Source organism: Plecotus auritus (assembly GCF_963455305.1).
Source record: "Plecotus auritus genome assembly, chromosome: 7".
In the NCBI taxonomy this organism is placed as follows: domain Eukaryota; kingdom Metazoa; phylum Chordata; class Mammalia; order Chiroptera; family Vespertilionidae; genus Plecotus; species Plecotus auritus.
This window is the reverse complement of record NC_137774.1, coordinates 164,476,943-164,493,246: the sequence shown is the minus strand read 5'-3', so window position 1 is coordinate 164,493,246 and position 16,304 is coordinate 164,476,943. Positions and strand designations below refer to the sequence as shown.

Sequence of the window (16,304 nt, the reverse complement as noted above, 5' to 3'; positions counted from 1 at the left end):
CCAAGACTTGGCTGTGGCTGCCGGGCCAGCTCCCAACTGCCTAGGCTACTGTTCTCTTTCAATTGGCCACAAGGCATGGAGCTGCCAGCTAGAAGACCCAGGGGTCACAGAAGGAGGGAAGGTGCTAAAGGTATACATTTCCAACTGGCTGCCTCTGTGGAAGTGTCACCTGGGGTTAAAATGGCATTCTTAAGCTTTGTCAACATGATACAAAAACTACAAGTAAAAATAAAAGGAAATGGAAGGGAAGAAACCATTGGTATCTCCATGAAGCCACAGTCTAACTTTTCCTGCATCATTGACTGGTTATTTGGAAATCTTATAGACAGCAAGTTTGACATTGGATGTAACTGATTAGTGACTTCATTGATTATCTTCTTAGAATTTTTTTTTTTTTTTTTTTGGTCATTGTTGTTACCTAAAATGCAGTAGGGATGGAAGAAAATATTTTGGTTTTGTTGCTTAGCAGCTAGAAGAGGAAAAAAACAACAACAAAAAAGACGACAACAATACACTAGACATTTAGTTAGGTTATAGTTACTAGTGCCCAGGTCAAAAACACATCTGTCTAGGTCCATTGTTTCACTTTGCCCTTAAAGGAGTTATAAAGAAGCTATGAATCTTTTGGGCACATTTCTTAATATTAAATTAAAAAAAAAAAACTACCTTGTCCAAGTGGCCATTCACAATTACTTCTCATTATTAGACATTAAATGCAAAAAATCTATCACTTACCATATTTCATTGCTATAAAACTATTAATTACTCTTCATTTCTGGTATCTGGATGTTTCGAAATACAAAATGTAGAGGATATATTCAACTTTCATTTTCAATAAAACTTCCAACAATGAATATTTATTAGTAGTCTTTCTAGATCATGGGTGAAAGGTGCATGAACAGGAAAGCTATATGCCATTATACTGGGAAATTCCATATCTGTGCAACTGAATACATTAACAAGCTTCTTTTTAAAGTGCAATAACAAAAAAAGAAGGTATTCATTTCAAGATAATAGTGTCCAATTACCTTTAATTTCTACCATTGGTAAAGTCTTAGACTAGGCTTTTATTGCCTTTGTGTAACCTAACTCTCAGTAGAGTGGCTATGATTAATTTGAAAATTAATTGTACAGTTTGTAATGAGTTTAAAGATATTTTCTGTTATTGCTGCCACAGATCTTTATAGTTTAAAATGGGATAAATGGGAGGACAGGACAAATGGAGCAGGTGTGATTACAGGAAAATGAGCAAGTGGCAGATAAATATAGTTTTATGGATAAATTTTATTTATGCAAATAATAAAAGCATACATTTTTTTATCTTTTTCACTAATTAAGAATTATGGTTTCTTCCTTAAATATTTTTTATTCACCAGAAAAAAACATTTTACATCCTATCTTCACAGCAGCACACTAAGGCCACAAGGAAAAATATCATTTAGATTTTGAGAAGGTTAATTCAATAATTGCTTCCCCGATTTATTATTTCTTTGTGAGAATTGAACACAATAAATGGACAGAGCTTGACTTTATATAACTGCAGAGGTTCCCAAATTGGATTGGCTCACAGGGCCATTTGTAAGATTTTCACAGTGTCCATGGGCCCAAAGAAATGCCTGACGGTTCCATTTATTAGCGGTCAGGTCTGACCAACTTAGGAAGTATCTATGTCCTAACAAGTTAGTGTCTCATGGTGCACTGCACAACTTCTCAACCCTTAGCATTAGACATTGCTGTCTTCTGTCCCTCTCATACTGATTTTCAATAGTCTTTGCTTTTCATGACAGAAAGCTTGTGCAAAGTTATTACGTCATCAAAATAAATGTGACACAATTGAATTTTGAAACCAACTAATTTGAGCTCATACTTCCCTTGGTGTCCGACAGAAGTTGTGTTTCCCTTGACAACTTACACTACCCTGAGGAGCCCCTCTGGATTTTCTGTGTCACTCTGGGACACTTTGGAACACAGTTTGGGAACAGTGGTAAATGAAGGTCCTTCCAGTAGCTGTGACCTAAACCTAAAGAATTTAACGTAGTGAACAAGTATTGGGAAAAGGGGAGCTCATGTATATAGGAGTAGGACATTTATATTGTTAAGATTTAAATTTAGAATTTCAATTATGTGACACTGTCAATGAGTTCAATGAAACATAAATACTTGTCATTTTGGAAAATAGTCTTCTTCATGCATAACGATTTTCCTTTGGTGAATATTTGGAATAGATTATTTATAACTTTCAAAGATCTAAATCACAACAACCCTTAATGGTTCTTTATATATTGAGAAGATGCTTATGACAGACCTTGGGGAATAGACCAACATTTAAAATTGCCTTCTCCTTTTAACCTTTGTAAGAACATATGTATAGTACAATGGGATCATGCTAATGACAAAATACCATATTACTGGCAGCGGACTAACTGCAAACACATCATATTCAGCATGCTCTTCACTGTCTCAAATTGCTGTTAAAGTTTTCCTTCTTGCACTTGATTTTGAGGGTCCTCCTCATGCCCATTTCCTGCCTTTCTCCAGGGTCTTTGTTGGGCTCTATGGACTTAGAGTGCACAACAGGAAGTCATGTGAGGGACGTGAAAGCCACAGTTCAGAAAGCTCTGCTATCATGTGAAGGTAACAAGCATCTCTTTCTAGACTTGACTGCACTGGAGTGATCAGAAATTGTAGCCTGGTCAGTGTGGGTCAGTGGTTGAGCATCAACCTATGAACCAGGAGGTCAGGGTTTGATTCCCAGTTAGGGCACATCCCTGGGTTGTGGGCTTAATCTCCAGTGGGGGTCATGCAGGAGGCAGTGGATCAATTATTCGCTCTCATCATTGATGTTTCTATCTCTCTCTCCCTCTTCCTTCCTCTCTGAAATCAATAAAAATATATATATTTTAAAAAGAAATTGTAGTTTTCGTCCCAATGACTCTTTGCAATAGGGTCTATAATGATCTTTACTTTATTGATGAGGCGACTGAGGTTCAGGGAGGTTGAGTGACTTGCCCAAAGTTGGTGAAAGGAAGTCCCAGGGGTTTCAACGAGTCCATACCCTGTGCTGGTCACATGGAGTAGAGCCCACCCCTCCCAGGGCATTGGTTCTCAGGGATGGTTAAGAAAGCTGGAATTTGTGTTGGCGCAAAGGAGGAATTTAATCACAGGTCGTGCAAAGCACGCTGTTCCTATTTTGCAGGATAGATTTGACCAACTCAATTTGTCCAGTGATTTTCTAGGAGTGTTTGACTTTCATTTCACTAAATATCCGAGTTATAGACTGTGCTCAGATGCAAGATCTCAAAGATAACTTTCTTCCACTAAATTACAAAACATGCATATTTCCTTCAGTTATGAGAGCATTCAGATTTGTTCTACATCAGTGGATGTCAAAATAAGAAAGCAGAAGATTTGGTCAAGAATATTTGTTTTTTAACTTCAAATAGAAGTGTGTAAGATCAATGAACTATGTCTCTGAGTTAGGAGAAGCAGGTTTGAAAACTTATGATTGATTGAATTATTAAACCCATTCTTATAGTCCAGACATAAAGTGCATAAGGTATGACTTAAGGTGGAAAACTGAGAATTCAGCTGAGTCTCTTCATTCTCAGAGTAGCGCCCAGTGTTTTAGGTTGTTGTTATTTAAAATTTGAATTATGGATGGTGCCAGAGCTAAAAGTTTAGGGATAAGTTTTAAACAACTTCCTTCCATCCCTTATTAAGTACGTGCGTGCCATCTATGAGTCTTTCTAAATATACCTTGACCTATTTATGTTTTAAGTCTCAGCAATATTGGATACTTTAAGTGTATCGCCTACTGTGTGATTTAATACTTGTTTTGTGGTTAAATAGAAGAAGGGAAGAAGGCTTGAATGGAGTTGGCAGGGGAGGGAGGGGCAAACATAAACCATACTTTATGGAAAACATGGGCCATCCCAGATGCAGCGAGGACCCCAGGCCTGGCCTCCTCTCCGTTGTGGCTGGGACTCCAGCTAATTCAGAGCACCTTTTCCAGAAAGCAGGCTGCATACTCACTGGCTTTCCACACAACCCGACAAGGATGTTAGCAAGCGTGTGGCACACACACCAAAAAAGCATCGTTGGATCCTAGCATTTTCGTCTTCATTTAGCAGCTGGGGAGTTATCAAATATTTTTGGAAAAAAGATTTTTAGAACTAAAATCACCATAGGTTATAACAAGTAAAAATTCATACTTGCCCCATTTTCTCTGAAATGCAAAATCCATAAAGTTGCCAAGAACATAAAGGCTACCCCATCTAGCAGGATGCTGATGAAGGGGGGCGAGAGGGGGCATCGTTATCTTGAAAAAACACAATTATTTGTAAGGGACTATTTCTGTTGGGGAAAAAATATGACTGCAATAAAAGAGTGGTTTTGAAGCTCCTCTATCCCTCTGAACACACAGCATGCAGTAAGACACAAGGATTGTAAATTCAATTTTCATCACAGTCCCATTGGGGGAGCCACGGCCCCACGGCCTCTTTATCTCCTGATGTTTTCTAATAGGCTCCCTCACTCCAGGCTGGAGGCCCCCGTTTTCCCTCCACGCCATCCCCACTGCAATGCCGCTAAAGGCAAACTGGAACATCTTCCTGACCTTCTGTAAACTCTCCACTTGTGCTCTGTCACTTTGCTCCAGCGTGGCCCCGTAGGTGGCCCGGCCTCCTCCCTCTGCTGCACTTTTGTAGTTTCCTGCAGGGCCTGACAGTGTCACGTCCTCCACTGCCAACCTGGCCCACTTCCCATCTGCTGGGCAAATGCTGGTCTGCTCAAGCACTCAGCACCTGCAAAAGCTTTTTCCTGATGACAAAGAAGTTGATACTATCCGTAGGTGCTGTTGGTATGTTTACACAGACTCTTAAAATATCAGCTTGACATTTGTGACCTGGAGGGCCACACCAGTCTGGGGAAAATGCTATCTAGTTCTTGACACCATGGACACTTCCTTGGTTTCTCTTGTGGCAACACACAGAACGTGCAGCCCTCGTGGCACTGAAATTCTATACTTAAATGTGTAATTGACAGTTTTCTTTTGACTAGAGAAGTAAACGCCAGCGAGCAGGGGTCCTGCTATTGTTTTTAAAATATATTTTTATTGATATCAGAGAGGAAGGGAGAGGAGAGAGAAAGATAGAAACATCAATGATGAGAGAGAATCATTGACTGGCTGCCTCCTGTACTCCCCCCACTGGGAACCTAGCCCACAACTCAGGTATTGCCCTGACCGGGAACTGAACCATGACCTCCTGGTCCAGAAGTCAATGCTCAACCACTGAGCCATGGCAGGGGTTGTGCTATTTATAACTCCTCCTAATGCTCCTTGTGCTATGTGCTAGCTTACATAGAGTAGGCACACAATGAACAAATGGAACATTTCAAAGATAAAAACACTAACAACCACAGAAATGCAAATATCACATGAGTAGTAACTTAATAGTTACTTGCACCCTTGTGTATCACACTTCCATGACCCATTCATTCATTCACTGAATGTTTACTGGGTGTTAAGGAGGCAGAGTGAACACTGTTCCACCAATGGGCCCCAGGAGCTTCCTCTGGGACGTTGAGAGGGGATTTAGGAGGGAGAAGGAACAAGGGTAAGTCAAGGTCTCTCAACCTTGGCACCACAGTTTTTTTTGAGGCAGATAATTCTTGTTTGGGGGAAACGGCGGGCGGGGGGGGGGGGGGGGGCCCTTCATCACATTGTAAGATATTTAGCAAAATCCCTGGCCTCTACCAACAAGATGCCAGCAGCATCCCCATCTAGTTTTAACAACCCAAAATGTCTCCAGATATTGCCAAACAGCCCTTGAGATTGGAGGGGGCGCAAAATCACTCCCTGTTGGGAGGCACTGGTGCAAGGAAGATCTCTGATGTCCCCAGAGAGAGGTCATAGGACACTAACTGGCTCTGGTCATAATGCCTGGGCCTCCACCTACTCCTTTCCTAATGATAATAAAGACAAAAGGTAGAATAGGTCTCCTTGACTACATTTCAGAGGGTCTGGTCTAGAGATGTGGATATGAAGGAAAGAGTTGAGGAAGTCCTCACCTCTTCTTTCCTTTGGTTCAGGCACCTAAGTGGATGGATAACTGTCAGTCTGGCCTGAGTCCCTGTGACCAGGTGGCAGGTGAAGTAACTACATGCCAGTTCATTAGCCACTGTTGTGGCAGCCTGATGGCACACAGGCCTTCTACGGCACACTGTGCCTTCTCAGTGCACAGAAAACCTTTTGGGGAAGGAATGTCTGTTTTATGTAGGCTCTTTACAGGTAACTCTTCTCATGTATTTTTACATAACCATCAGATCCTGCCAGACCCGCTTCCATCAAGGAATAGAGCCGGGGTAGTATTTTCCTTGTTTAATTTAAATTTTATGTATGTGTGTATGTCCTCACCCAAGGACATTTTGGTGGTTTGAGAGAGAGGGGAAGTGGGAGAGGGTGAGAGGGGGAGAGAGAGAAACATCTATCAGTTGCCTCCCATATGAACCCCTACTGGGGATTGAACCTGAAACCTGGGTAGGAGCCCTGCCTGGGAATTGAACCTGCAGCCTTTTGGTGTATGGAGGATGCTCTAACCAACGGAGCCACCCTGGCAGGGCAGCATTTTCAATTGCTACTTTCCTGGGGTGAATAATGTTCTTCAGCTGATCCAGGGGCAGTCTTAGATTTTGCTGAAAGTCAGAGGCTCTGTGTGCTGCTTTCATGAGCACTGGGATGGTAGGAAGCCAGCCTCCTATCTTAGGTCTAATGCAGTGGTCGGCAAACTGTGGCTCGCGAGCCACATGCGGCTCTTTGGTCCCTTGAGTGTGGCTCTTCCACAAAATACCACGGCCTGGGCGAGTCTATTTTGAAGAAGTGGCATTAGAAGAAGTTTAAGTTTAAAAAATTTGGCTCTCAAAAGAAATTTCAATCATTGTACTGTTGATATTTGGCTCTGTTGACGAATGAGTTTGCCGACTACTGGTAATGGATTTCCTCTAATAAACCCTACCCATCAGGGAACCCGGCATATGCCTGCATTGTAACAAGGTTCACAGGCAGATGCACGGTGCAGAGACACTGCAAAGCTGGCAAAACTGAAGGCATTTGTAGGGGCTGGCTCAGACCCTGTTCTCCTTACCTTTCTCTCCCCAGAAACAGAGTGGCTTCCATCTGCTCACCCCCAAACCCTTAAAGCACTCACCTGTCAACCTTGCAAAACAAGTGTATGCTGAGGCACCAACTGGCAGGCGAATTATTCAAGGTAACACAAAAATCTTACAAAAGCTGAAAAAGACTTCCATGTTGCAATTCCTCAACCCAAACTTAGTTTCTCTTTCGTCTACTCTTTTCACTAAAAAGGTCTTTAGTTGTTTGTTTCAATAGAATAGGTTACCAAAAAAACAAACAAACAAACAAAAAAAAAACCACTGTAGCTTTTTCATCTTTGGAATGAAAGGTCATTACATTTGAGATAAAGACTATAGAAAGAAGGAAGATAAGCTTCATCATGATCAAGACAAAAAACACCGTGCTTCTCAAGTTTAAAAAAATAATTGAAAACAACTCCAGGAATTTCAGGTCATTTTAAATAGCATATCTATTTTTAGATTTCATAAAGCTTTGACCAAGTTTCATTTAAACAGAAAAGGTCTGCAACATTCTCTATAACCTTTTAATTATTTCATTATTATTTTTACTTCTGATTTCCCTCTGCTAGAAAAGAGTAAGCAATGAGAAGATTCCTGTGTTTTCCTCCTTCCTGCTCACCCATCTCCACTCAATGAACCAGGTTATCTTTTTGATAGACATTGTGATGGTTAGTTTTATGTGTAAACTTGGCTAGCCTACACTACCCATTTATTTAATCAAAGACTAATTCTAGGTATTGCCTTGAAGGTATCTGCACAAGTGGTTAACATCCCCAATCAGTTGACTTTATATATAGAGGAGATAACCCTCAATAATGTATGTGGGCCTCATCCAATCAGTTGATTGTCCATGAAAGTAAAAAGCGAGGTTTCAAAAAAAAATTTTTATCTGAGAACTGCAGTCTCAACTCCTGCCTGTCCTACAGATTTCAGACTTCGTAACCCCATAAACACGTGAGACAATTTCTTAAATTCTCTTTCTTTCTCTAAGTGTGTGTGTATGTATAATATACACTGAGTGGCCAGATTATTATGATCTCTGAATGCATAATAATCTGGCCATTCAGTGTATATCCTATATAATAAAAGGCTAATATGCAAATTGTCCCCTCGACCAGGAGTTCGACCAGCAGGCAGGCTGGCCAACTGTCCATGTCCCCTCCCCCTGGCCAGGCTGGCCGGACCCCACCCATGCACAAATTCATGCACCGGGCCTCGAATACACACACACACACACACACACACACACACACACACACACACATACTGAGTGGCCAGATTATTATGTGTTCAGAGATCATAATAATCTGTCCATTCAGTGTATATATGTATGTAAAGACACACACACACACACAGTTAAAAAAAAAAAGAATTCTCTTGCCCTAGCCAGTTTGGCTCAGTGGACAGAGCATAGGCCCTCGGACTGAAGGGTCCCAGGTTCAATTCCTGTCAAGGGCCTATACCTTCGTAGCAGGCTCCATCCCTGACCCCAGTCGGGGCTCTTATGGAAGGCAACCAATTGATGTGTCTCTCTCATATCGATGTTTCTCTCTTTCTCTGTCCTTCCACTCTCTAAAAATCAGTGGGAAAATATCCTAGGGTGAGGATTGACAAAAAAAACAAAAACAAAACAAAAAGAAAAGAATTCTCTTTTCAGATCCGGAATGGTGGCTATATTTAGCGTGGCAGGAAGTCGAAGGAGCTGCCAGCTCCTTCCTTGCCCTGTCCTCACATCTGGGCTGGACTAAGTGATCCGCCTGCACTAACAGAATGTGGCTCTAAGGCCAGGTCATAAGAAGCCTTGTAGCTTCCACATTAGCCTTTGGATATGCACTCCAAGACAATCTCTCTTAAATCCCAGCCACAGGCTGTGAGAAGCCCAAGCCACATGGATTAGGAGTTCTGGGCAAATGCCCCAGCTGAGCTCCCTGTGGGCAACTGGTATTGACTGCCTGGGTGAGAGTGTGCCATTTTGGACACTGGAGGATACCAGAATATGCCACCCCATAATATGCCTCTTTGGCATCAGGATTATTTTGAGCTGATTATTTTTGAGAAATTACAGATAGGACAAGCTCTGAAAACGGAATAGAAATTACATTTATAAAGGAAATCTCCATTTAGGGAGAGAAGGATGACTCAATTAGTAGAAACTCAGCAAAGGAGAAGGCCTGGACTTAAATCCACATAAAAAGCCTAACCCTTGTTTAACAGGCTTTTCCTGCAACCTTCCCATAACTGGCCACGCTCTCCCGCACCCCCACCATCATTTTTGTCTTTGGCTGAAGACAGTATTTAAGTGGTGGGTTGGGTCATTCTCAGGGAGTCACTCATTTTTCTGGGTGACTCCCATGCTTACATAAAGTACACATGTTAATAAACTTGTTTAATTTTTTCTTGTTAATTTGTCGTTTATTATGATCTGGGAGTGTCTTAACCAATAAATAAGAAGGAACGGGGGAAATTACTGTTACTCCCCTACAACGTCAGGTCCTGAGAGGTTAGTAGTACATGACTGCATTCTACCAACCTCTCACCACATCCTGATGAGGAGACTGAAGGGGTTCAACAGGCCTCCCTAATATGTGCTTCTTTGGCATGTGGGTTATTTTGAGCTGAAGGCAACCCTGAGGTCTCAGGAGAAACTTGTCCCTTAACTACCTAGAAGAATTTAAATTAGGGGCCTCACTCATAATAAGACTTACCACCAGAGATAACTTTTATGACCCACTTATATGACAAGGCAAACATCTAATTACTGAACATCTCTTCTTACTAATCTGAGAATTACTCTCCTTCCCTCTGAAGCTTCTGACCTCTTTCTATATTTCTTAGCTTAGGATGTTGCATATACCTCATTTTACCTTTCTGTCTCTGAACCTTTCATGTATGCGGGGGTCTATAACTCTCTCTATATGTGGGATTCCCATACATACATATACAACTAAATTTGTATGTTCATCTGTCTTATGTAGATTTAAATTATTAGATCAGCCAAAAGAACTAAAGGGTAGAGAAAAATTTAAATCTTCCAGCTAATCCAATTGTACCCTGAGAAGCAAGAGGTTATGTTACCCTGTTGTTTTAAGCCAGTAAATTTTGAGGTGGTTTGTTATATGAGAATAGATAATTCCATCATGTAGGAATAGCTTTTGTTACATCATTCTTAAGGCAGCTCTGAGCACACCTGTGGCCCTGTTTCTAATGCTTAAGGGGTCATTTTGCCTATATATGTAGACTTTTAATTTTATATTAGGGGGAAGGAAATCACCCTAAATTCTTTCTGGGCCAAGGTGAAGTATAAGTACATACATGCACATGCATGACTGTGGTGTGTATCATGCTAAAAATATCAACCCCTGTCTGAATCAACCCACCTATGGAACCAGACCCATCCCTCCAAGATGTGTGAGCTGATGTCACTTAAAATCTTTACAGTCATGCTCTAGAACTGAGACAATTCATTTCTGTTGTTGTAAGCCACCCAAGTTGGGAGTTATTTTTAATGGCAGTTCTAGGAAACTAATACATAAGAAGAAGTGCCATGATATATTTTCTTATAATCAATACCCACTTATGTTATAAACAAAGCCTTTACTTTAGAAAATATTTTCAAAGAAAAGTATTTTAATTGTGTTTAATTTGAGGGCTTAAGGGTATCTTATCAATATGCTCTTCACAACCAATTTTCTAACAAGAAAGTAAAACTGTTACTTAACAAAATAACATTTAAAGTTGTCAACCTATATTGAGTGCTTTCAATGTGCCAAGCATATGCTGAAACTTTTATATCCATGCTACATGATTACACACACATATATAGTCTTATATTCCACACATGGATGCTTATATAGGTTTTATCCACAAACATACAAATTTAATATTCCAATCTAGGGAGCAGCAAACCTTTCCTGTTAAGGGATATAAAATAAATATTTTAAGCTTTGTTGGCCACAAAGGCACTATTGCAACTACTCAAGTCTCCAGCTATAGCTCAAAAGTAGCCACAGGTGAAAAGTAAAAATGGACGTGGCTGTGTTATAATAAAACTTTATTTACAGAAATAGGTGGTGAGCTGGATTTGGCCCATGGGCTATAGTTTGCTAACCCTTGCTATAATCCTTTGAGAAGGAACATACTGTTTTCATTGGTTCAGAGGTGAGGAAACTGAGGCTGAAAGTTAAAAATCTTGTGCCAAAATTACCTTGGCAAAAGAAACGTAAGAACATGTTAGAAGCAAAACAAAGACAGCCTAAATTTTATTAAGTCAAAAGAGAATTTCTATAAATGTAAAGAACACAGAGATGTGTCAGAAAAGATTTAGAAAATCTCAATTAAATATCAGGGCTATTGCTTGTTAGTGTCTGAAATAATCTATATGTAACACCATAGCAGTAATGTAAATAGAGAAGAGAGACAATAGAAATTCAAGGGAATCAGTAAAAGCTCGATGCACATCACAACACTTCCGTTGGTTTTCCAGCTGCAGAAAGCATGAAAGGGATTTTTAAAAGTTCCTTGGAAACACAGAAGAGTGAGTTGTGACATGGCACAAAACAAGCCCTCTCCTTTTACCAAGCTGTCACACCCTCTGCAAAGAAACTCTGCATATCACATCACAATCTTTTATGGGACAGTCACACCCGCTATAAAGGACCACTCTACATCATGTCTGTATAACACCGAGTGCTTTGTTGGATCCTAATTTCTATGAGCTCTCTAGTACTGTTCAATGGGGTGTCAAGGCATTCTGCTGTGATGACAAGTGAACATTAAATCTACCAATATTAGTTGAAAGATCACTCAGCATTCCTGAATGTATGTTCTATGTTGTTTTTTAAAGGTACCTCTCCTTTAGCTGGTTCAGGTGACTTTGATCAATGAGCACAGAAAACCCACCTACTGATAGGTTTTAGAACTCTTTAGCTGAAGGGATTAAATAACTTTTTCTTCATGTAACCACAGCATGATGATGGTATCTCTCAGATCCTCTGAATTGATAGCTTTGGAACAAAAGGCATATGACTACTACTTGAGCTTTGAAAACTTCTAAGTAAAAAAATATTTATTTCCCTGGATACAGCTTTTGTTGAGCGTGGCAAAATCACTTTGGGATGATAGATCCTTATCTCATTTTCATAATGATCATAAATGCACACACAAGCATAAATGAAGAATAAAGAATTAACTGCACAAAGATAGTTGGAATAGGACATAAAGTTGCAAAGTGTCCCCACATTTAACTCTCTGCTGTCATTAATGCCACAGACAAATTGAGTTAAATGAGTTACTTAGTCACCAATGACTATTTTCATTGCAGTATTGAAAAATCATAGAAAAATGCTGGAAGAATTGTCATCCCAGGGTTACCTGGGCTTTGATGGGAGTGTATGACCAGGATAGCAGCATCTCTAAAACATCCTGTAACTAATTATCTCTCTCTCCTTTACCTTTCACAATTAGCTGCACACTATTAAGTTAATGCACATTTATCTACAACAATTTAATTCAGAGTGCAAAGAATCTTTCTAGTCTATAATTACACTGCAACAAAATTAGCATAATTTCCACTGCACATATTTTAATAAAGAAGCTGCATTATGGGCTGGCTCCCCATGTGGAACTCTTCCAGGGAACATCATAAGGAGAGACAAATGCCTCCTATTCACGAATTGCCACAAATGCACGGAGATGTCTGAAGCCTACTTTCCATGAATGATGATTGAGGGGAGGGCATGCCTCTCGAGGCGGGGACCTGATGGAATCTCCCAAACCACTATCGTCCACTGGGGCATGAGCAGCAGAGGGCTCACCCTCTGGAATTATTGGGAGGAGTGGCGGGGGGGGGGGAGGGGGATGATGACAAATGATTTGTCGATTGTGCTACGTGGGCTGGGGTTTGACCTCATCAGTCTGTAAATGTCTAGCCTGAGGTGTGAAAACATCTCTATAGTTTATTTTGGATCTGTATCCCCAGGGGATGGCCACTTGAATGCCTCAACTAGCTGTCATCAATTATTAACTGGCACCCAGATAAATGAGACCTTTAAGAGATTTTTAGTAACTTGAAAGACCCTAAGCAACTTGGTCTCCCCTCCAAAGCTCCTGCTCAGGAAACCAATGAACAAGAAAAGGGAGCCACACTACTCATCTGGCACTGAAATGGCCAGTACCTACAGTGTATTGGCCATTAATGGCACCGCACACATTTTGCAATTATTGCAAATTTATCCTGATAATAACCAAACTGTCTGATTTAAAGGAAAATCTTCAGTTCTAGTAGCTCATTATATTTTACATGTGCACTTATCTACTAAAATGACTTCACCAAAAAGGGTTTGCCAGTGTTTTTGGTGTTAACATTTTCACGAAGCACTCCTGCTTCCTCTGAACTTGCCACATAGAGAGATGACAGTTTCACACAAGAGATACGAAGGTGAGGCTTGAAGGGAGTGAGAAAATGTTGCTCTTGTGCAGAAAAACTTAAAGTCAGAAAACTACCAAGGAAGTAGACGGGTCAAACCAATAATGGTGAAACCCAGGAAAACACTGAATCTAATGAAAAGTGTCAATGGCAAAAGGCATGACTCAGGGGCTTTGCATGCAGTGGGGGTTTTTACATGTCTGACATCACATCATTTCTGGAAAATCCAGGTAGTTCCATGAGACACAGAACATGTGCTTGCTCTCTCTCAATTTCTGCATTAGAAACTGAAGGCATGCCTCTAAACAAATCCTGAGTGAGCTTAAAGTCATTTCACAAGGTACACATTTACTTTCTCGGTCACCAGAAGTTCAACTGAAAAATAACACAATGAATGTATGTAAGGCATCATCACACTATTTACACTCAATGGCATCAAAGTTGTATAATGAAGGCTCATTCATGTTATCACAATTTATATTTTTTGGTAGTCACTTTTCAACCATTAAATTTGTATTTATTTCACAATTATGGGTAAGTTTCTTATATTTTGAAATAGGATTTTCCTAATGGTGAGCAATGTGCATTCAAAAAATGCATGTTGTGTCCATACCTCACATTCACTGGACATACTTAACGCATAGTTCTATAATAGGGCCTATAAACTGACACAGAGTTACATGTTTCATGTAAGAAGTCAGGGCTCTGGTCTCAACAAAGACTACATGTACACGAAGGTCACAATATACGTTTGGCATAAATGTAAATACTTACAAAAAAGGTGCCTCTTTTTGCAATTGCTGCCAGAGTTCCTCGCTAGACTTGCCCTTTGGAACCCTGCAGAATGATTTTACAGGAGTAAGCCCTCCCCCTCAGAACAGGCAGGACAGCATCAACATTCACATTCACATTACATCAGCCAGAGCAGAACTGCTCAGAGCGTTACATGTCTACTTATGAGCTACAGAATACAAAAGTAATACTAGTGATTAAACATGATAAAACATGGAACCTTCAATTGCATATGTTAACCTTGGGGATACTAATCCCATAACATTCAAAAGTTTCCACATTAATAAACCAGACATTCACAAACATTATACTTCACCACTTCTGAATTCCAAGACGTAAACAAAATCTTCAGGATGAACTCACATGAAATTTGTATCTAAACCCTACATTTCGAATTCCCTTTGCACTAATGTTGGAATTAACTCGAATTTGTTCCTGCTGGAAGAACTTCCCCATGTGGAGCTGTTGTTATTTTCATGTTGCTCACAAACAAGAAGTGCCAACATGGTAGGATTTTTTTCTACATTATTTCTCAAGTTCTAACAAGCAACTCCTAATTCATAGATGCAAAGTAATACATTTATATATAGTTTATACGCATTGGCTAATAATGATTGGTAAAATACCACGCATAAGAACACTGTTGTATTTCCATAAGCCTATTCAAAGGAAAACTATATGGGGAAAATAATCCAGCCACTGTTAATATTTGGACTGTGAGAATTCTCACACTTCTGCAGTGTATGATTTCTGGCTGGATTGATTTTTATTCAACAAGAAGACAATAGATTATATAATTTTCATAAAAAATACAGGATCTCTGCTTGGACACATGGTGCCATTAGAAGCAGCATGAGAGAGGACCAAGCTCTTTTCTCCCATTATACTTAGAAAACCAAGCTCTTTGGCTTCAGAATCAGAATGCTATCTGCTGTCCCCCACCCTGCTCCAAAACAGGCTTCTCTCCCACACCCCCTCCCCACTTCCCACTGGCACAACACCATCAGGCTGCCAAGAGTTCCTGTCCCAGGGCCCAGGGTTTAACATTATACTTCTAGGCTACATCTCTTAATTCTTTGGTTGGCATTATTGGACTATTGCAACCCAGTCCTTAGCCTTAATATCAGAAAGCTTAAAATAGCCCATAAGAAAGCTACAACAACCAGCAGATAGAAAAAGCTAACCAAATAATAGTTAGTTTGTGTAAACGCCATGTGGAACCAAAAATTAAAATATTTACCTAAATTAAATTGTATGATGCATTTCCAGGAAGTAATCTACTAATTATTGTGAACTGGCATTTGGCAATGAAATACCAAATATGTAGGAGAACAAAACAAACATGCTAATCATTGCTGTCACTATGACTTTAGCACTATTTTTCAAAAAATGTTAGCAATGAACCACTATATGGAGTATTTACACTGAAACTCAGTTCATACACACTAAAGCATACACATAAATGTATGCATAATGGAATGGGGGAAAAGGTATCCTTACTAAGGTAGGTGAATTTTGATAGGTTCTTTTCTGTTCCATTATAGTCTACTCTGTTCTATGCCATTAAATTATTTTCAAAACATGACCAATAAAAGTATTTTACTACCCACTAATGAGTCACAATCAGCAGTTTAGGTATATGCATATTAATATGTGAGAGCTAGGTAATTATGCATACCCACTCATCACATATACAGTATTGTACATATAAAATATTGTTTGACAATTTGGGTAATACTTAGCTTTAAATACTTAGTTTTTTAGACCTAGGGAAAAAGCTTTCTTTTGTGATTTTAATTTTATTTAAATTCCTGGTTTACTCACTATTTTTCCCCTTTCATTCCTCCACACAGACATATGATACAGTTTTCAGAGACACATGAAGATGATGAGAACAGTGATATTAATAATATTGGCCACTTCCATTTAGACACTA

The 16,304-nt window shown here is 39.8% G+C and overlaps 1 protein-coding gene across 7 annotated transcripts in view; it reads right to left on the bottom strand.

Annotated features, from left to right (window-relative positions):
• The window catches only part of CTNND2 (catenin delta 2), an 804,920-nt gene that overhangs the window by 222,640 nt on the left and 565,976 nt on the right, over positions 1 to 16,304 (bottom strand). For 5 of the 7 annotated variants that reach the window (XM_080680431.1, XM_080680434.1, XM_080680433.1 and 2 more), the window contains one exon: positions 14,351 to 14,413. The exons of the other annotated variants lie outside the window; for them this stretch is intronic. In XM_080680431.1, the coding sequence (XP_080536557.1) occupies positions 14,351 to 14,413 (63 nt within the window). The remainder of the gene's footprint in view (positions 1 to 14,350; positions 14,414 to 16,304) is intronic. 7 annotated transcript variants of the gene reach the window in all.